Raw genomic sequence first — 22,700 nt, 5'->3', positions numbered from 1 at the left:
GAGTGTAAGCCAACTATCTCTTAGTCAAGTTACCTGTACAAATCAGAAGTCGTCCCACATAGCAAGCAAAAGGAGAATTTGCCTTCTACATGTGAACCTACAAATAAAGCGATGGAATCCAAATGACGGACGGAGGGGGAGGGGTGATGGTGGGGATCTTGGAGACAGAAGGGATTTTTTGTTGCCAGGCGGCTGGGACTATACCCGGGTTAGAGTGTGGACGGGGATAGGATGGAAGAAGTGGGGAGCTCAGGAGAAACGCTTGCAGACAAAAGCATCCGGACATCTACGGTGGTTTTAAATAGCTTCTTTATTTGCAAAGTTCTATCTACAATTTTCTTCTACTATAATTCGAATAACTCTAAAGGCTGTTTCACACAGTTATAAAGGTCGGTGATCCCGAAAATTCTGCAATCTCCCCATGTGTTGTCTCTAATGCCCCAATAATATTAACAGTCTCCCATTTCCAAGTAATTCCTTTCAGATTCCTCGCAAAAATCTGATCTTCTACCCACGTTCAGCTTGTGGTCCACACATTAACATCACCAACTGCTGCCGCTTGTAACCTTTCTTAGTCTTCCTCACTTTGAACAATCTTTTTTCTTTTGGGTTTGTTATTCCTTCTTTGGTGCGTTTTCTAACTTGGTAAACTGTTGTTCTGAGGCTTATTTCAATTTAAAAGTAATATTGTGCCTCGTAAAAATGGCTTATTATAGCGCTCTCTGACTACCCTTCCTTCATCACCGCACGACAAGATACGACCGTATTACCAACAATATCTTGAGGAGTTGTAAACAAAGACTATTAAAGCTTTGTATAGTAAAATAAAAATCTTAAACTTTTAACTGAATTTATTTTGTAGAAAGAACTTTCGCTGGGGTTTCGTAAATTCTGGCAAGCTTGGAGACCCAGGGGCAGTTAGTGGGGGCGGGGGGAAAGTCTATAACCGGGCGCACTTCAAAAAAATGTGCCGTTGTAAAGCAAGAACTTCAGATTCTCTCTACAGTCAACTGCCCTCTGGGTCCCGAGGACGAACCTCTGTAAGAGCGAACACGTGGTCGCTTGTACAGTCCCGCAATTACCAGACGTTTAACTGTAACTAAGCGCTCCCATAAATGGATACCTCGTCTAAAACGGATAGCTAAAGCCGGTCCCACTGGTTCGATTTCAGAAGTTAACTGTATAGCCTACAAACCACGCCCACCTACACTGTAAGACAACTAAATTAAAACTAAAAAAGGCAAAGCCAATGCATCATTTGCAACACTCGGGGATTGCACTCCTATCAGAGACTCGCGCATGATGTCTGCTCGAGCAAACGCAGAGGGCTAAAACTACTGAAAAAAGCGAACCGTACAAACTAGGGCATATCTTCCCATTGCTACTCCTTCCAAAAACGTTATCCACTCCAAGACTTAAGATTCTTCCCGCTTTTAATCCTGCTTGCATTTTTTTTATTTACAACTATTTCCTGAAAATGTCATTCAATGTTTCTTTTTCGTTCATATTTCCTTTTCACATCGGCCATTTTGTTGGCGAGGAGACTGGGTTTCCCGCCTTTCAGCCAGTGCGCAAGTATGACGTCATCTCTCTAACAGAAAGAAAGCTAACTTTCTGTGCGGAATTTTGCGTTTTCATCATCTGTTTGTTTCATAAAACGTCCGCTTGTATAAATTAATACATTGTATAGGAAAACCTGTGACTTTTTAAGAAGGTATCCCAATCTTGGATAGCGTGTGTCGCTCCTGGGCGTTCAGAGGCTTGAAAATAGCTTGGGTAACACTGCTGCTGGGCGAATGTTTGAAGAAACTTGATCAAATGATTCTGTACAAAAAATATTTAAATAAAAATAAAAATGCGAAACTCGTATAAATTCTGTCAGTGCTTGCTTGGTGTCATCAAATATCAAAATTAAAGGAAGAAAATCAGGTGTTTTTAAAAAAACAAATAAATTAAATAACAAATTCTATTTGGAGGCCCTATTTAAAAAGGCAGTTTCAGTCTTTGTTTGGATTCCTTTCAAATGTTGAAAACCTCCGCCAAATGGGCCTCCAAAGATGTGAATAGCGAGACTTTTAAGTCTTGCTTTTCACATTTTTCATCTTAACCTTTTACTAGTTATCCTCACTTCTTAATGGGTTCTTATCGTCTGTCGAGTAGTTTTCTGCAAATTGAACCAATATTGCTGGGTTTGCCGTGATCAACGCGTATCTTTTTGAGCTTCGCGAGATCAGTCGTGCAAAAATAACAAAAAAACAGACGACATAAATAAGTCTCTGTACATTCGCCAACACAAGGCCATTAAATTTTATCTTTGAAGATAAACAACTAAATGGCAACCGAACACAAGACAAGCATAATGTTTACAAAAGCGGTTTGCTTGAATTTTCCTTGTTGTCATCTTTAAGTGGCGTATCAGATATATTTCGTCATTTAAAAGGCACTTAATTAAATGGCTTCAAAGACGCTAAGTACGCGGAAAGATTTATAAAGGGTGGTTAATTACCTGTAAATCAAGTGTATAAATAGGATCGTTCTTTATCTCAGGGTCATCTTCGTCCTCGTCTTCAAAGTCTTCTGCATCAAACCCTGAACAAAAACAAGTTTAATATTTAGTCTAAACTACAACTGAGCAGCTGTCGTAATTTGCACTGTATTGTCTTTGTGAAACCCCTTTCAAATCCAATCTCAAGATCGCTTGTTGATAGAATATATTCGGCGGCGAGTTTTTGCGCAAAATTTGGTCCAAATGGTATGTCTTCTGTTATAAATAGCTCATTTTTCGCCCCTTATTTCTTTCCATTATTTTTCGCAATCAAAGATCTGGATTAGTAATGTGACGATTTTCGTGCGAGTTTCACGCAATTAGCGACCATATTACTCGATTTTATGAGTATTATCATGAGTTTACACAGCTGGCAGACCACCCAGCCAAATTCAACTGATGTCATAAATTAAAATCAGCGAGTGAAACATACTCCAAATTCCTCAAAAACTTAAGCAGAAACTTTGCAATTGTACTCATTTTAATCAGCTATTCTCTTTTCTGGAAATAAATTTCTTCGTTGTTGTTAAACGGTGACTTTTTCACGGGAGTCAGAAAACATCTTAAACTCACACTAGTAGCTGTCATTTTGCGCGCATCAGCGACAGCGTCACTAGATAGCAGAACCACGTGCGTTCACTGTTTTCCAGCAACGCCTGAGGGAGTGGAAATAATTTTCTTGGGGGGGGGGGGGGGGAGGCGTGCAACATTAGTCTCCAGTCTCTTACCAAGGTAATCTGATGCAGGAGCAAACGGTGATCCCGACACGTCGATAGCTTCTTCGTCATCGTCCACATCTTCCCAACCCTCCTCTCCCTGGTGAAAAAAAGGAATTACAGAATGTTTTTGAGCGTAAGTTCTTAGCAGGTTTGAACTAACGCGAGAATTGCCAAGCTGTTCACGATGGTACCACGTATCCAATGGGAGGGAGGGGGTGCCCTTATAAAAAAGGAAATGGCGCGGATGGTCAAAACATTTGAAAATAATCCCTAAAAGATTGTAGCGTCTCGTTTTGTAGGATGTGGTTCTAATTCACCTTCACACAAGTTTCAAACAACAAATCAAGTAGTTTCTGACATATTTTTCCGAGATAACTCCAACGGTAGTCATTCTAGATTTAATAACCTTAGCATGGTTGCCAAAGACATCAATTTTCAAAATTCCTTGACTTTTTCCTGATAAAAACAAATTTCCCTGACCAAATAAATACAAAATGTCAGATTTAGTAGCAGCCTCCAGCCTTCGCTTCCATAAAAATAAACACCGCTGAGATCACATTGACCTGAAATGTTTCTTCCAACCCACAATGTTATTAAACCAGCGATAAACTTCAATATTCCCTGATTTTTCTTCAATATGTCAATTTCCCTGACTCCAAATATAATTCCCTGACTTTTCCCTGAACTTCAAGAACGTTTTAGCCTGACCATTTCCTGACTTGTGGCAACCCTGCTTAGGCGGTTACAAGCCACGAACTGTAACCCTTCAAAGGTACGAAAACCCCTGTCACCTTCTTATCTTTACCTGCAATCAGGCGAATTTTTCCGCGTTTCCATTTACTGCCTTTACAAAAACGTGGAAAAATTGGCCTATTCGCCTGGAACAACGGGGGGGGGGGGGGGGGGGGTTAAACCCTTGAATATAATGCCCTACTGCATCACTGTTTTTGTCCCCTGTAAAATTCCTAAATAACCGAATGGCTTTTCGCTGGGTACATGAAAGATGCCTAATAAGCCCCGATCAAACGGTCATGATAGTTGATGATAGTTGATGATAGTTCCAACTATCGCGGCCGTTTGAACACGAACTATCATGCACTATCATCAACTACATCACCAACTATCACGCAGTTTGGACGTGCTCAAATTCAACATGATAGTTGATGATAGTTTTTACCGTTTGATCGCGGGAATGATAGAGCATGATATGGAGTTGAGCCAAAGATGGGCTCAATCCAAGATTCATGGCTGCCGTAAAGGAAATTCTATCGCTCGGTGAAGAAGAAAACCGAAATATAGTTTAATATTTGGACTATAGTGAAGCTGAAAACGAGAAAGTGAGTGGGAAGAAGAAGAGTAAAAGCAACGTCAAAAGCACAGAAAATATCACTGGCAGCCGCAAGAGATGGCGTGAAAGTATCGAAAACAAGGAAAAATCATGAAAACATTTCTGTACCGAGTGATAGTGGAGTTGAGAACGAGAAAAGCAAAAAATGAAATGTGCGAGCACATTGTCTGATTTCGACAAACTATCGTCAACTAACATGGAGCGTTTGATCACAAACATGATAGTCAATATGATAGTGAATGATAGTTGGAAGCGGCGAACTATCATCAACTATCATGACCGTTTGATCCAGGCTTAAATAGTTTGTATCGGTTAGCACCAGTATATTTGACACAAAATGATAGGAGCTTGGATACTTACATCGTCTGAGTCCCCGTCTTCATGCTCATCACCTGCTGTAGCGCTCTCCAAAAGATTGCCTAGCTCATTGATGATTAATTTAAAAAGTTTTACTGGTACAGGAATCAATGTCCATTGCTCTGGAGCTGAAATGACAAGAAACAAGTTTTAGACGACACACACAAGTGAAACAGAGTCACAATGGGACGGAAAAATAAGTAAAAATGTCATGGGACACGCGGTGGCCTTGTATTAGCGCGTTGGACTCACTCCCGCAGTGGGGTTACTGTGTTGTATCCTTGGGCAAGACGCCTTATTCTCGTGGTGCCCGTCTCCACCCAGGTGTATAAATGGGTATTGACGAAGCTGATTTACCATTTCTAGTCCCTTCAAGGTATGGAAATCAGAGTTTAGCGCCGGCTAGATTAGTCACATATATTTATAAAAATACTTAACCATTTACAAAACTGTAAATAAATGAAAGCCGTATGTGACTTACCTTTTGCTGCCCTAGATCTTGTTCGGATTCCTGTCACAAAAAAGATAAGCAGCTTTTAAACCCTAAAGTTACTTATGGTGGCAGTATCTGACTCTGTTCATTGCCTTTTTATTTTTCAATTAACAGTTAAGGGCGCGCGACACCATATTTTCTTCCCAACTAGACATGACTAGAATATTTCGCACGCCAAAATTAACACCTTCAAAATAAAACTCGACCATTTCTATGAAATGCAAAATTCCGTACGATAATAAGCCCTACCGAACTTGCCCCTTTGAAAATAAGCCTACCAAAATAATAGTGTTAAAGTCCAGGGCTTGTTATTGGAATTTTACGTATTTCTGTACCAGAGTATTTCACCGTATTTCCAAACACGATCAATGCCTACAATACCCAACAAACTGAACATTTTTAGTAAGCAGCTTACTGCATAGGAACTGTGCGTTACCTTCGTCTTGCTGAAAAATCCTCTCGCCTTTCACAATGATACTCGAGAGTCTTTTATCGCCAGTGTTAACGAAGAACTGTAGAACATTACAGAGCGCCATTGTGCTGTAAGGGATAGAATAAAAGAAAATTAAAACTACGACCACGAAAGCAGGAATCACAAATCAGGAATAAAATTTTGAATAAAATTATTTGAATCAAACCCCAAAAGGAGACCCATCTGGGCGTTGATTAATCTTTTTTTTTTGCCCCTAAAAGATACCATTTTTCAAGCCTGATCAGTCTACACCACTGACACAGCATGACAGCGTTTTCGATTTTTGTTCATGTGCAACCCTAAACGATACCTCGACGGCTAAAAATGATGGCGTTTTGTCCTGAATACCCTAAGATAGACAAAAATCCGTAATTTACATCCCCTAAGCGAGTTGACGAACACCCCGTATCTTTCATATGGGAGTACCCCAAGGGGAGCGAAAAGGGGGCTCATCTTTACTCTCCCCCTTTCTTTATCGAGCATTTTCACTCCACAACCCCTACCTCCCACCCTTCTATTTTATCCAGTTGAGCACCCTGGATAATAATAATTAACAATTATTCACCGAAGTGGAGGTGAATAGAGTGAGTACTCCCACCACATTCACCGACACTGAGGTGAATAATTGTTTTAGTATATACCACACAAGTTGAATAACTAGCGGACCAAAACATCACTTTCGGTAAACAAAGCGACACGCGAAGGCAGTTTGTTTCTCTTTTGCTGCTCGGAGGTGAATAGTACTTTACTAATCACCTCACAGTAAACCAATCAGCGCACGCGAAAAGCACTATTCAATTGTGCGGTATATACTAATATCTTTTATTTAGACACGATAATTTTACAGCAGAGCTGACGTGGTCGTGTGATCTCCAACATTAAGGAATCTGAGAGAAATCAATTCATTTAAAGCTTTCTCTTATACTTAACCCTGAATTTGCACTTCTATAAGAACCATGTACCAATCATCTTTTCATGAATTACCTGACTTTACTGTCGTAAACACCAAAGAACTCCGGTTGCCTCGCACACCATATCTTGACGACATACTCCAGCGCTGATTTGCCGGTCGGGTCCGGAACACCGCTCAGAAAATCAAGCGTCATCTCCAACTGACCACTATTCATTAGATGAAGAAATGAAAGGACCAGCGACTGTGAAGGCAGACGAAAAAAAGCATTAGGACTGCAGCGATGCCTTAACTTGGTTCGAAACACTGAAAACTCCGGGCTTGAAATATGTTGACTGAAAATGAGGTTATCTCACAAAGATTCCACTAAAATCAAGTTTTTTAAAAAAGCACAAGTCAGTGGTTTACCTGTATTATACTTAACGTTTCCGCCTGTTGAAGTTTGCTAAGGACGCCTCTTAATAATAAGTCAAGGTTTTCACCAAGATTACTTCCAATCTGCCATAAAAAAGGGAAAAAACTCATTACTATCCCGTGTTTGAATGCAGGGGTCCACGCATCGAAGAATAAAACTCCTTGGCTTGTCTGTTGCCGGATCTCTTGCTCAAGAAATGCTCGTACCAGACGTCACTCTAAGTTTAAATAAAATTAACTTGATCGCAGGGCTGGTACTACGGCAGGAAGGCGAAATTTATTAGCCAGTATTTCAACTAGGAGAGCTAGTCTTCTTCAGGGCCAGTATTATGTACATAAATACCATAGTACTAGTACATTTGCCCTATTGCCGCAATACCAGCCTTGCAATCAATTTGGTTTTATCCCGTGTTATCAGCAGCCAGATTCCCTTCGCTCTTTTTTTATTATTATTACTCTTTTTCATGCATTTTCTAGAATTAAGTTTGGTAGGTAAAAAGCGTAAGTCTCATTCGGGCCAAACCCGCCAGACTCATCCCGAATTCAGCAGCCTAGCACCTTATCCCGCCGGATGGGATACTAGTGCGTGGCAGGTAATGCCCAGCATTTTGTAAGGTCGTTGGTACCCATTTATGCTTCTGGACGGAGAGAGGAACTGTGAGGGTAAAGTGTCTCGCCCCATCAGTGAACACAACATAGTAACGGGGAGCCACACAGCGGTCAAACACATCGCGCGCGCGCAGTTCAAGTGTACTTGCCGCCAAAAATTTCCATACAAAGTCTTAAATTTTCCGAAAACTTTTGCTTTAAACCCAAAAGTTAACGACGTCCCTGGAAAGTTAAGGTTTATACGCCGCTTATGGATTGGAAAATTGATAATTCATCTCCACTGAGTGTCCCAGCTTGAACTGTTCTTTCACCGTACTATTTCTTTAACAATTTCTTGCAAAAGTTTGCCCGCTTTCAAATCAAAAGTTCGAGGCGGCAAAGACCGGATGTGACGTCAATTTTTGCGTTTGACCGCTGTGTGACGGGGAGCAGGGATAGCACAATGGTGAGAGCGCTCGCCTCCCACCAATGTGGCCTGGGTTCGATTCCTGGACCCGATGACATATGTGGACCGTTGAGTTTGTTGCTGGTTCTCGTCCTTGCTACGAGGGTTTCTCTCCTGGTTCTCCGGTTCTCCTCCCTACACAACAACTAACAATTCGATCGGTAATTTAGGATTACAATGAAAAGTACTGGGACATCAGTAATTGTTAATTCCCTATAAAAGTCAGTTTTTTTAAACCCCGTCCAGGGCTTGAACCCAGACCACCAATCCGAAATCAAACGCGCTAGCCACTAGGCCACCGCGACTCCACAAACTGTTCTACACACTGTCTCTGAGCTGTAACTTGGGCGCGAAAATTCAGAACCGAGCAACACAACCAGCCAATCAGAATCACTGCGCGGATATCTGATAGAATTGTTTTCTTACCTTGTTAATCAATGTCGTCACCAGTCTACCCACAAAGGAGGCCGTGAACTCTGGTGCCCTGGGGTCGAGAAGGTGTGAAGTTGCTCGGACAATGTAAGAGATCGCACTGTTGCCTTGAGGATCGCGCCTGAAAAAATATGCAAAAAAGAAAAAAAATCACTTAAAAAGGTTTGATTAAAAATAAGAATATTAGTAGGTTATATACGCGAAAAAGTCCGATTACTGTCGATTTCTGTCGCTAGAAATGGCCGGTTCCAGAAGAATGGATGTTTTGATAAACCTAGATTCCTTTATAGAAAGTTAAGGTAAAGTCTGTGTCCGAGCCAAGTGGCCCATACAGCCGGAGCTTATCCTGGTTTCTGTAGCATAAGGCGACTAGGAGCATTGCTTCTCCCACCCTGGGTGGGATACTTGTCCATCACAGGGTTACCCCCAAGCAGTAAATTCGCCAGTCCCGATTTATACACCTGGGTGAAGAGAGGCACTGTGAGAGTAAAGTGATTTGCCCAGGAACACAACGCAGCGCCCCGGCCAGGCCTCGAACCCGGACCGCTCGATCCAGAGTCCAGCGCGCTAGCCATTAGGCCACCGCGTCTTCATCATAGATCTGAGTTACACTGAGAGGGTTGCACTTGAAGCAAAATATTGGGTTACTTACCAAGCAATCATTTGCTCCGGTGAAACACAGACAAACGCTCTGAGGCATTGTCCGCCACCCTGAATAAAATGGAAAAGAAATAAGAGAAGAATACAAAAATTCATAACATTAAAAAAAAGATATTTCGTGGTATACGACAAGATGCTAGTAAGAATTAATTTTCAACACGAAATGTTTTGTAAGCAAAAAGTCAAGGCATAGTCAGAGTTCGGGAGTAGTTTGATACTAAGAGAGGATGCTTATATGATCGCCCCGATCGTTTCTATCGCATCGATCGTTTGCAAAAACTGAGACGATCGTAGGCAATCGAAGCGATCGGGGGTTCTCATATGACCGTCCCGATCGCCTGGTATGAGCGAAGACCTACGAAAAACAATCATTTTAGTCCTAGATCCAACACAATGGCAGCCTTCAATGAAAGAGCAAAAGTCGTGGCCTCCTTTCTTCTCAGTTATAACAGTTTTACGGCGAAGAAGGGAAAGAGAAGCTAGAAGGATAGAACACGGGCGATCCAAACGATCGCGATCGCCCCAATCGCCGCAGACGTTAGCGATCCCCTGTGTAATGTTCTCATATAATCGATATAATCGCCCCGATCGAAAAAAAAACTTTTTGAAAAGACAGAGGCGATAGAAACGATCGGGGCTATTATATGAAAACCAGCCTTAAGAAACGAAAAATCTTCGTCGAACCCTCGTTAGTTAAACAAGTTGTGGTATAATGGAATCCTGAATAGTCATTCTCACGCCCAGAAGTTAATCAACCATCAAAGCGAAAACAACTGACAAACAACCTGCGTATTTTCTAGGACAGTAAGTGATAAAATGTGCTTCATATTTGCTACGAATATTCTGTTAAGGAGCTAGTCACGGACAACGCATCTTGATAACATTGGCAAGTTTTTACAAGTATGTGATTTGTTATCCGTCTTAATCTTCGTCAGTCAAAACCATCCTTGTTTATTTTCGCGTTTTCATTACTCATTTGTTGTTTTTCTACTTTAGAAAACTGTTATTGTGAGGTTTCCTTTAATTTTAAAGTAATCAGAAAAATGACTTAAAATTTTGTGACGTTGCTTCTTTAAAACATAATCAACTTGTGTCATTTACATGTATTTCTCAATGGTTTATTTTGGTTTTATAAAATTTTCAAGAATGTTTAATGGCCGATTCCCTCTATAGCGCGCGCCTGCAGGGAGTCACGGTAGTTGTATTCATCAAACCATGCGCGAGACTCAGCAACGTGCATCGTTGCTGAGTCTCGCGCATGGTTTGATGATACAACTACCGTGATTCCCTGCAGGCGCGCGCTATAGAGGGAATCGGCCATTTGAGGGGACGCTTGACTCCACAACGTGCCATGACCGCAAAATAGTGTAATAATGTCTGTAATACCTGTAACACAGCGTTGTCATCCGAGGCAAGTATTGTATTGACGACTACTGGAAACACGGAGTTGAGCAGCGGTTCCGAGAGAGGGGGCTGGGTACAACGAATGATGTTACACAGGATATCCATACACACCTGCAAACAGACAAATGAGAGTGAGAAACCATGGCAGGAGCTTGGAAAAAGAAACAAATTTTACGCAACCTGGCGGGTTTACACTAAAATAACCGTGGATGACGTAACGACGTACGGTCATGTGTAGATCTAGAAATTCGTGGTCTAGTTATCGTTTCATGCAAATGGCGCGATTTTCACTTGTGTCGAAAGTAGTTCGCGTTTGCTTTGGTTTTACATTACAACGCTTAGTGACTTGTTTAAAAACCCCTGCCGCTTTCTTAACCAAACAGAAGTAAAACCAAAACCAATCGTGGCTCGCTTGCACACGTTTTCCAGCGCTTCGCGCGGGTTGGCATGTATTTGCTCCGAGTTTTGATTGGTCAATCCGATTGACTGTGTCCTTTATGATTGGCCTGAGTGATTTAAGGGGAATGGAAAGGACAGAAATACACGTCCGTTAAAGACGCTAGAAATTAAGCTTTGGTAAGTCGAATGCTTGGTGCTTAAATCTGTTTGTCACTGATTTATTTTTTTTATCCTTTCTACTTACAGCGTTTATTCCTAATGGGGTCTTCTCTGGCGGAGCCTGGAAAATACTGATTAACGTCGGCAGAAACCTCTGCTGTAAAAGCTGGAACAAACAGCAAAACCAACATTTAAATTAGTAAAACGTAGATGCAATTTGATATGGAACGCTGAGCGGTTTCTCCACTGACTTGCGAGAGTAGCTGCAAATTCATTTCGAGTTTTAATTTGTTTGATTTGCCGTTGGCTCACTGAAACCCGTGCAATATGTTCTAGCCAATCACAGCAAAATCCAATCAGAAGAAAACGAACATCAATCGTAGATTTGCCCGCGTCACTTTTCCCGCGCTTTCCAACAAAAATCGCGGTTTTGTTTGTGTCACTTTTCCCGCACTTTCCAAAAGAAGTCGTGATTTTTCCCGCGTCATTTTTCCCGCGCTTTCCAACATAAATCGCGGCTTTGTTCGAGCTCTGAATTAACAAAAAAAAAAAAACAATTACCTTGTTACACGCCTCTATCATTGCAAGTTCTTTGAACAAGTCTTCTATTAGTGGAATTAGAGCGGCATCTGAAAAGAAACACAGACTACATTTGGGACCATCCGTTACAAACGCAACTGGCTTTGGCTGATTTATAAAGTGTTCCAGAAGGACACTTGCCCAGCCAATGGTAGCTGAAGCCTGAAGGTCGTGTTCTACTCGGTCAACCGTTTTCGGTTGGTTGAGTTTGTTTGCTTGTTGTTGTTGTTGTTGTTGTTGTTGTTGTTGTCGGTTGCTGCTGAAGAAATTGTTTTTGTTGTTGAGTTTTATCTCAATAACACAAGAGTAACACGAATAATGTAATCACATGTAAAACGACAACAAGCTTTGTAATGATCTTTTTAATTTACTTTTTACTTATCTTGCCTAGACTAAGTTCTCACAATAAGTTTTCTATATACTTTTATTAATTTACTATTAATTAACTAATTAATTAATTAATTCAATTAGTTAATTAACTAATCGGGTAAGATTTCCTACCGTGAGCATACTTGATGAAAAGCGCTATTGTCAGCGGCGTTATTCTTCCTTCACAGGATGTTGTAAATTCCTTATTAACCTGCAAATTAAATGAGATAAATGGTTACTCAGTACTGATTAGAAAGGAGTGACCTTTAGGCTACTCGAAACAGGAGGCATAATCAACGTATTCGCACAGCTGAAAATTGACTACGAGCAAAAAAGCTGGGGGCGAAGTCTCACCGCCAGTTTCCGCGCGGTCATTTTCCCCGCTCCTTCCTTTCGGTTCTCTCTCCACAACCCCATTCCCTTGACAATCTATGACGCAAAGTATAAACTGCTCCTAGTCTAAGTCACAAAGACGAGCATGAGCCAGCTTACCGACATAACAATCCTAAGAGATTCTAAAACCAGGGCAAGAACGTCATCTGTTGATTGAGTCGCCATGGTTAATAAGCCATCCATAATCTTGCTAAGGAATGGTGCCAGGATTTGGGTATTGTTCGACACCTTGAGATGGGCACAAAATCTATGACGAGACAGAAATCAAGTATATTAGTTCTTTAAACCCTTTCAGTGAGTCCTTAGCTCAAACGATCAATTCTCCTTATCGGAGGCCATAGTTTCATATAAGGTTTGTTTTGAGAATTTCGTGGTTCACCCAGACATCCCCTCGTGAATGTTAAAATTCTCATCATTTTGGTACTGTCTCTATATGGAGTGAAACAGAGCGATAAATTCCACATGACAAGAAGATATTTGCCAAAATTTATGATCAATGCATCTGACCCAAACTTGAATATAAAAATAACATAAATAAACCAATAAATAAATAAATAAATAAATACCGTATTTACATGAATAAGCGCCGCGGCGCAAATCAAATTTTTCGCGCTTCAAGTGCGGCGCTTATTTTACCAAACAACTTTGAAATGCAAAACATCGCTTTGACGGAAAGAAATGTCCAAGTTTGTTTTACAGTGGCTTTGTAGTGCTGTTTTTAGTTAAACGGAATTCTTTGAATAAGCGCCGCATCGCTTATTTGAGTAAATACGGTATTGCAAATCGAACAGAAACTTGTGAAAAACCCCAACTGGCAGGAGGCAGACGAGTTGGCTATTAAGCGTGGATGAGTTAAATTTGAAGTCACCGAAGCAAATCCAACTAGTGGCAGCGAGGAGTTGAACCTGCGTCCAGCACCTTAACCACTAGGCCACGCTGCCTCCTACTGTCACTGTACTGGATCTACAGTAAACACCCGCGTGTAAGAACCTACAATTTTCTAAGTTTGGCAAAATAGGTTCTTGTATTGGGGGGTAGTTATTGGTAAATTAGGCTAAGTAGGTTCTTAATAAGGTTCTTAATTTCTAAGGAGGAGCGATAGTTTTTGATTGTACGAGAAGAAAAAAAATGGGTTTGGTCCTTCATTATACAGCATTTATTCATAACTGTATTGCTTCATGCAAGGTCCAAAGTAGCCTGAATTTCAGACATCCCTCTGTGCTCGCCTGCTTGCCAGAAGGAACGTCTGAACACATTTGGGCTTAATGCCGTCCGGTGACGTCACTACCCGAAACCGGGTAGTGATTTTGATTGGTTCATTTAAAAATTATTTGCATAATTATGTGAAATTATGACTGAATTTTACCGCGCGAGGATTGTAATTTGAAAACGTTTGGAAAGAGTTCGAAAGAGTTCACCTTCCCAGAAATGAATTGATTAGTCATTTACCTTGAGTTTATTACTTTATTAGTTTACCTACGGATGAAGAATAGTAATGGAAATCGGTAGGTTTTAATTTGGCGGCATTCGTCACTTCGACATGCAGTGTTTTGCCAAATTTATATGTAATCTTGTTTTGTCAACAAAGCCGCTCGACGCTTATGTCCTGCAGCCTCGATGAGCCAGTGATTTCTGAACTCAGTGCCCACGGTCAAGTAGGATATTTTTGTATTGAATTCCGTTTCTTGATGCCTCTGAAACCGTCGAAATTGATTTATTTATTAAAGTACTCACGAGTGTGTTGTATTTGTCCGTTGCGTAACATATTATATTTTGATCGCTAGATAAAGCAAATCAGTTTAGATTAAATCGCTTCCGTAAAAGAATATAGCCTGCAGTCGATTAAAATATCATTCATTTGTCTCAAGGTTTTTAATAGTTTACTATTAAAACAATTTTATACCCTGTAATCCTTTATTTAAGCGATTTTTCTTTCACAATTTCATGGCCTCGACAGAAACTTTTCCGCATGAATTAACACCAAAGCGTAGTGACGTCACCGGACGGCATTAGGCCCGAATGTGTTCAGACGTTCCTTCTGGCAAGCAGGCGAGCACAGAGGGATGTCTGAAATTCAGGCTAGGTCCAAAGAAGACAATTACAGTCTATGTGAATCTGTCTTTTCTTTATTTGTAAATACAGTTTGGGATGTTCTGTTAAAAATGTTCATAAAAATTTTCTATAACCCACATATAAGAACCTGCTGAAATTTGCTTGGCTAAACAGGTTCTTATATTTTGGGGTATTAAAATGGCAAATTTCTGCCAGCAGGTTCTTAAACCACTAGGTTCTTACACGCGGGTGTTTACTGTATTTCCATCCTCGCCATCGTTAATCATTCTCACTTTCAAATGAGTTCCTGTCATTTGTACAAGTCATGTTCTACAAAATCAACTATCATTGCTGGATTTTATGTGATCTTGGTAAATGTGATTAAGTTTCTCAATATCTTGCAAAGAGGTTGATGAATTAGCCATGTTCGAAACGAGTGGGGGACTGGGTACGAATATTCAATATCGATTGGATTGAAAAACTGGGCCTGTCATCTGAAAGAGCATCCAAAAATTAGTAACTCAACCAAATTTGAGAGTTATTGGTTTAAACGCATAGGTATGGTTTACTTTTAGAAATTGCTAAAATAAGAGAGCTTAGTATGGATTGGATGGACAGCTTTCCATCCAGCCATACTAAGCTCTCTTATTTTAACGATTTTTAAAAGAGTTCCATGCATTTGCGTTTAAACCAATAACTCTCAAATTTGGTTGAGTTACTAATTTTTGGATGCTCTTTCAGATGACAGGCCCAGTTTTTCAATCCAATCGATATTGAATATTCGTACCCAGTCCCCTGCTCGTTTTGAACATGGCTAATGTGTTCTCATCTACTTCACTTACTCATAAACAGCTCTAACAGCAGATATTCTGACTGCAGGAAGTTGTGTTGACTGAAGACCAGTGACTGATGCTTCGATAAAACTAAAATTGAAATAAAGCATTACAGTTAAATGCTTAAGTGCAAGCAGTACACAACTACCGTGGCAAGGATTATAGATCAGCTGAGAGGTTTGTAGATACCTGTTCAGCTTTGGAACATTGTATTTTGTCTATAATGCAGAGACAAGGGTCACAGCAAAATGTACATATTATGGGAATCCCTTTTTCCCGCACATGAGAAGAGATCATAAATCATGAAAATTGATGCATTTTTATGATATTTCTGCAGGTAACAACTCTTACCTTGATAAAAGCTCTTGAGACATTAGAGGAGTAAAACGACTTGCTACCCATAATGCTTGACCAATAAGGAAAGGCGATACTGATGGGAAAAAGAAACAAAAAAATAGATGTAAGATAGCCTTTGTTGCAACAACTGCTGAATGACATTTGATTGGCTGGATCTAAATTTTTAACAAGTAATTCTAGAAAATTTAGGTGAACAAAGAAAAATTTTATGGGAAGCTAAATTATGGTACTTTACATTGCACAAAGTTGCAAAAGACAAGATGAATGCCTTTGATTGGCTATGCTATGACAAAGAAAGCTGACAAAAAACAACTTTGTCCTGATAAAGATGAAATGTTCATTATGTCATGAGCGTGGGACAACCAAAAAAATTATACGAGTCCCTAACGGGAATCCAACCCATGGTCTCCCAGTGACTGGTTGGGCGCTCAAGCCACCGAGCTATGTGAGACTCCTGGTGAGCTGAGCCATTTAACTGAGTTGATATGTTCATGACATGTGTCCTGCATTTAACTTTTGTCCTATTCTAGCAGGGTTCATAGCTCAGCTACATGTACATGTACTGGAATCGCAAGGATCCAACACTTTAAATCCAGTGGACACTTTAAAATAGTTTTCTTGGTTTTGTTTGAATCACTTGTATTTCTTCAGTTTACATTTATCGATAATATCATCACAAAAATTATCTCATTGCTAACCTGAATCCTGTAGGTCTGCCAACACAACCTGTGTAAGGAATGATGTCATATCTATAGAAACTTTGCCATTTGTTACTTTGTCAATGATGAGTGATTTAATACATCCCATTGCTAACATACACGACTCATGTATTTTCCACCTGGAAAAAAATATATATATATATATTAATATCACTACAGGTTTAACATTCACTAAGAAGGCCCTGCCAGGGGGGGGGGGGGGGTCCATCGCTGTTTGTAGTAAAAGTAAAAGTGGAGGGAAATTAACCTGTCCTTGTTGGAATTTAAGTTTTTTTATTTTATGTGGTGTTGCCACTTTTTGGGCCATTAGTCGGTTGTTGAAATTTACCCTGGCAGGGCCTCACTAAGCAATAGCTGTCAACATCAGCCACCACAGGCCACCACAGGCCACCACAGACCACCACCGCCACCTCCTTCTACTCCTCATCATCATCACAATCGCCAATATCATAATCACTGCCATAGTCATTTTTGTCCTCATTGTCATTTTCATTATCACAATCATCACCATCATCATCATCATCATCACGCCGCCATATGTCACCATCACCATGGTTTTTGTCACCACCACCACCAAGCCTTTACCATATGATGTGACACATAAGTCCTCCAACCAGAGACATTAAGAACAACAGGAAGTGACAAAGGAATAAATGCGAAATGCAACAAACTGACTTCACCATACTCACCAGTTACCATCTCCTTTGTTTTTTCTTTCATTTGCTTCTTGTAAATGTCTGTTGACTGCATTTGTTAATGAAACTGCACTTTCATTTTTGAAGTCAGCAGCAACTGCCTAAAAACCAAAATAAGGATTACATTTAAAGTGGCCACAGATTCTCTTCACCCCCTCCCCAGCCACCCTCCCAAGACCACCCCTTCGCCCCGACTACCTGCCATGAGAAGCACTAGTACCAGCACTAATAAACTGTACAGTGAGGCGAGGTTTCACGGGCGTAGCTACCCTATAGCCTGCTAGTAAAAAAATTCAAGCTGATGCCTTTCAAGATGAAATAGAAATCAATTTTTAAAATATCCTCAGCATTATATATCTCACAGTTCCCCTTTTCTGTTGAGATCAAGGCTCATCTAGCAAGTCAAACTATGAAGCCTTCTGGGTTAGCCAGGTGCAAATACACAACAGCATGCACTGTTAAAGAAAAGTACTTTTGATTTATTTATGAACGAGTGAAAATGGCCAATTCCTTGTTATGAAATGTTAGAATTTAGGAGCTGTCGAAATACACACAGAATCGCCAGAAAGTCAGAAGGAGAAAGTACTTCCAATGGTATTGATCTCAAAACGTTCTCAGGTGGACCTCCCCCCACCCCCAACCCCCTCAAAAATCGGTTGGCCAGGCCTACAACTCTCCAAAAAGCTGACTTTCCTGGCCTGGGATTCCTGTGGTTACAGGATTGGAATGGCCTCAAACCCTAACTCGACATAATTAAAACTGTTCTGTACACTAACCAAGAGCACATCTTGAGCAGCAATACGAACAGAAAAGGAAAATGTATCATCATCCTCATCTTCAACAAATTGATTTGGATTGGACGTCCAGACTTGAACCTAAATAAAAGGGAATAAAACAACAAAAATATTTTTTTCGCTTTTGGAAAGAGTACTTGTACTGTAATATGGTACAATCCAAAACCATTTAATAAGCAAATTCCACTCCTTGTATAAACAAGAAGCTGCAAACAGCTTTTACTCTTGCCATCTTAAACGCAAAGAGCATTTTGTGTACTTTTTTGTGTACTTTTTTTTCTGTACAAGTTTGGCGACAATTATTTCACCCCAGACTACCTTCAGTTTGCTCATCGGAATAGTATTACCAGACGATCTGCAAACAGATATTGCATGACGGTGCTGGACCAGGTCATGTTTGATATCGGATATTTGGAATCGAGCCCATCCTTATTGGGAACATCGCGACACACACACACACACAAAGAATTCGACTAAATTCTTGACTCGGGGCTCCTGCCCAAATAATTCACTCCAACCAGTTTGAGAAAAAAAATCCAAATTCCATTTTGTAAATTATTGAAAGACAGACAGCACCAAATGAGACTACTGCTGCATACTTCTGGTCACAGTCTAGGTTATTATCCAAAAATAACAACTACTATACAGGAATATGTTTACAAAGTTTTGCAACATATTCTTGGAGCACAATATAAAGAAATTTTACCTGTTCCTCTGTGATCTGCATATAGAGCACCAAGAAATAAATAAGTTCATCAAGAAACTTCTTAACAGTTTTCTTGAATTTTGGGGTTTCTATAAGTCCATGAATGAACTCAAATACACTAAACACAAGGTTTTCAAATCCTAGTACTTCTCCTGAAAGACAAAAAGCCAAAGAAAAAAATGTGAAAACTATTTAGCAGGTATGATACATGCGTATTTTCCAGGAATGTAGCTAAGAAAAAACTAAGCCAGCTTATTAAAAAGTCCAGCCGGCTCTTCTGGACTTAATATCTTCAAAACTATCCCAAGTCTTTGTTTTCTATTGAAATTTCAGCTGGTGATTAGCTCTCTTTCAGCTGATGAAATTAACCGGTAGCCGCTTCTTAGCTACATCCCTGATTTTCCCCACTCAAGTGACATTTGAGATTTACCCAAAACATTTCAAGTAACTTTACAGTGATCTATACATTACCGTATTTACTCCAATAAGCGCCGCGGCGCTTATTAAATTTTTCGCACCCCAAGTGCGGCGCTTATTTGAGGGCGGCGCTTATTTAAAATTCGAACGCCACAAAAAGTCTTATCTTTTACAGAAATTGAAAATAGTGTCTTTTGTTTGTCAGTCCTCGTCTCTTGCTGAAGAGAGAAGTGACGCTAGCTGTCCTGGCAAAGTTCGCGGCCTTCACAACATTTACAGAATTACGTATTGCAAGAATGTTTGATAGAAAGACTAAAAGGCGAGCAGTAAAGCAATCATTTTGAACTGCAAAACATCGCTTTTGATGGAAAGAAATCTCCAAGTTTGTTTTAGAGTTGCTTTGTAATTCCTTGAAAAAGTGCCGCATCGGGACTGCGGCGCTTATTCGGGGGCGGCGCTTATTAACTTTTTTGCCTCAGATGCGGCGCTTATTCGAGGGCGGCGCTTATTCGGGGGCGGCGCTTATTCGAGTAAATACGGTATAACAATATGTGGAATCCCAATTTTCTCAAACCCTTAAGTTCATGAACCACCCAATAACCAAACCAAACGTTGTTTGTCTTGGATTTGCTTCACTCAGCTGAACTCCGCATTTTATCCCCAATTTCTTGAAGCAGGGGTTTCATTAAGGGCTGTGTACCAGGCAAACTGACCGGCAGTGAACACGACTTTGCTGGGCTCTTTTCACATCTGATTACCAAAGAAGGTAGAGCCTTACTGATACTTTTCCTGGGTGCAAAACCTTGATGCCCATCTGCCCCCAACCTTAATGAATTCCCTGTTGGCATCCTGATTTCTCATCCCAATTTTTGTTTCCCATGGAGGTTTGCAAACTAAATCGGTTTTTTCACTGTATTTTTCATGCGGAAACTAAAAACTACGCAAGGAAGGTGGTGAGTATCTTATTGATTCAATCCAGTGCATGAAATGAAACTCACCATCAGAATCTACAGGATCATCAGCATCTTCAGTGTAATTAACAACTGTACGAACATAACGATCAGCACTCTGTGTCAGTGTGTTCCACATGTGTGGCAAAATCTCCATCAGATGTGGCCCCATTTGCTTGGAATAGTTCTTAACCAGGGTGGTCAATGCCTTGAAAAAGTTTTTTAAGTAAAAGAAAAATTTTAATTAAGTAAACAAGGGAGCTAGGGGAAGGAGGGAGGGTGGCAGGGAGGGAGGGAGGAAAGGAGGGAGGGAGAGGAGAGAAGGAGGGAGTGAGGGAGCAAGGAGGAAGAAGGGAGGGAGAAGGGGAGGGAGCAAGGAAGCAAGTGAAGGAGGGAGGGAGTGAGAGGAGGGAACAAGGGAGCAAGTGAAGGAGGGAGGGAGTGAGAGGAGGGAACAAGGGAGCAAGTGAAAGAAGGAGGGAGTGTGGAGTCCTGGGACTAGTAGAGTCGTCACATTACAAGAAGGCCGTGTATGATCGAGTAAGTTGTGTTCTTGCCATGTGTGTGTTGTAACTCGGAAGTTTGCACTGTTTATGTATTAAATACACCACAGGGAGGGAGTGAGAGAAGGGGGAGAAAAGAGGAGGGAGCAAGGGAAGGAGGAAGGAAGGGAGTGAGGGAAGGAGCAAGGAAAGGAGGAAGTGAGAGAGGGAGAGATGGAGGTGGAAGTTAGTAAGGCAGTAGGTAGAAAAGAAGAAAGGGATGAAGACGAAAAGAAGAGATTTAAATTGATATGCAAATAAATGAAAGGAGTACACTTATTACCCAAAAGCATCAAGGTAAGTGATACATCATCTCAAGACAACTAACCTTCAGTACTTCCATCTTTAAGCCACAGTCAACTGTGGGACTATCAGACAAAGCAAGAACCTGTACAAACGCTTGAGTAAATTGCGGCATCGATGGAAACAGGACTTGCTTGGCTACTCCCTGAAATGCAGGTTTGTAAAAAGTTTTAAACACCTCGTTCACTTTTGATTTTTTCTTTCAAATTATTGAAAATCAAATTTAAAGTGCCTATGAAGTAAAAAATAACTTTGCTCAATTTGCTTGTTTATGTCTTAGTTAGCTCGAATATGCGTGTTTAAGATATCAAAAGCGCTTTTTTCTAGTATTTTTTGAGCCTCGAAGTTTGGATTTCGCAATTTGAAGTGGGTCCTTTTCGCGCGCGGCCAAACGCTCCGGTTTCACCGGAAATGACGTACTTAGTGGTTCTAAAGACACCAGGATTATGGCGTAAAGAGAGCAAAGAGGGCTGGCGAAAGCTATATTTCGGCTTTTGAGTCAAACAAAGGCAATTGCGCAAACGAAACTGCAACAAATACACCTATTTCCTTTGGTGAAGCTTCGCAGAGTAAATGGAAGCGAAATTTCCATGTGTATAGTAAAGCTATTCGTTCTGATGAAAACGCAAGAAGAAACGAATTCTGTTCCGTCGGCAGTTCAAGGATCGCTGTTCTCAGCACAAGCTCTTCCTTGCCACAAATGAAACGATAAAGTCATGAAGTGAAGAGGAAATTTATCAAAAGAGTCAGTATCTCTGTAAAGGATATGGCGGTCTCTCTATATCATTCTGCCCTGACTAGCCGAAGAAAGATTTAGCAGTCGCGCCAGGAGTTTACAATATGTTACACAGCTGGGTACAGTATACGTCTTTTATTATGAGACTTCGTTCCTCAAAATTTAATTTGTATGGTTAGTAGATCGTTTTATCATTCGTAAGGTAGCAATCGTTTCCTTTCCCAAACACTCGAAACGATCGATCGCCAGACGCAAACGAATGCATCTGTGAAAGAAGCAAAAATATGGAATGTAAATTCGACTTGAGTGAGTTAGAAATGCTTGTTTGTTTTCAAGTAGCGCGCTTCGAATGTTGTCACTCACGTCTGCAGTTCCGGTAGTATTCTATGGCGAATGCACTTTTAAACAATACACTGAGATCTCGCAAAATCTTGGACAAATTTTACGGCTGCCTTCGCCGGAATTATTTGCTGATAAACACGCACTGTAATCAGGATTTATCGTATCCGGATAAAGAAGTCGACGGTTGAAAATATACCGTAGAGCTAACGAACCATAAAGAGCAAAAACTGCAGTTCTGTCTATTCTTGAAGAGGAAATTTTGGTATCGTTCATTGAAGTCAAAAAGTGCTAATCTTGAGTTTGAAGAAGTGTTATCTTGCCGTGTTGTCAAGTTTAATTATGTCACTCTCACGCTTCGGAGAAATATGTCAGTCCACTGTACTTTCCCACACAAGAACACAATCAAAATGAAAGCGATCGAGCAACTGATCGCTTCTTGTATTAAAATCACCAAATCGTTATATAATACCGAATAACCACCGGGATAGGCGTACCGTAACCTGAATTTACACATTCGACAAGCAAGCAACCTCGGCGCGGCAAGCAG

General features: G+C 40.6%; 1 protein-coding gene across 1 annotated transcript in view; it reads right to left on the bottom strand.

The window, feature by feature from the left end:
* Window positions 1-1,415: 1,415 nt before the first annotated feature.
* The window catches only part of LOC144655312 (importin-9-like), a 31,704-nt gene continuing 10,419 nt past the window's right edge, over window positions 1,416-22,700 (bottom strand). The window contains 24 exon segments of the mRNA XM_078515532.1: window positions 1,416-1,757; window positions 1,759-1,824; window positions 2,507-2,589; window positions 3,274-3,361; window positions 4,973-5,097; window positions 5,451-5,480; window positions 5,899-6,002; window positions 6,919-7,088; window positions 7,253-7,342; window positions 8,739-8,865; window positions 9,397-9,455; window positions 10,791-10,919; window positions 11,452-11,532; window positions 11,928-11,995; window positions 12,447-12,525; window positions 12,807-12,954; window positions 15,602-15,682; window positions 15,944-16,022; window positions 16,648-16,787; window positions 17,358-17,464; window positions 18,140-18,238; window positions 18,864-19,015; window positions 20,279-20,438; window positions 21,101-21,220. Coding sequence (XP_078371658.1) covers window positions 1,707-1,757; window positions 1,759-1,824; window positions 2,507-2,589; window positions 3,274-3,361; window positions 4,973-5,097; window positions 5,451-5,480; window positions 5,899-6,002; window positions 6,919-7,088; window positions 7,253-7,342; window positions 8,739-8,865; window positions 9,397-9,455; window positions 10,791-10,919; window positions 11,452-11,532; window positions 11,928-11,995; window positions 12,447-12,525; window positions 12,807-12,954; window positions 15,602-15,682; window positions 15,944-16,022; window positions 16,648-16,787; window positions 17,358-17,464; window positions 18,140-18,238; window positions 18,864-19,015; window positions 20,279-20,438; window positions 21,101-21,220 — 2,436 coding nt within the window. The 3' untranslated portion in view covers window positions 1,416-1,706.

This window comes from Oculina patagonica, chromosome 5 (genome assembly GCF_052425735.1).
Source record: "Oculina patagonica isolate OP01 chromosome 5, crgOcupat, whole genome shotgun sequence".
NCBI lineage: Eukaryota > Metazoa > Cnidaria > Anthozoa > Scleractinia > Oculinidae > Oculina > Oculina patagonica.
Note: the sequence above shows the minus strand (reverse complement) of the source record. Positions and strands in the feature narration are given on the sequence as shown.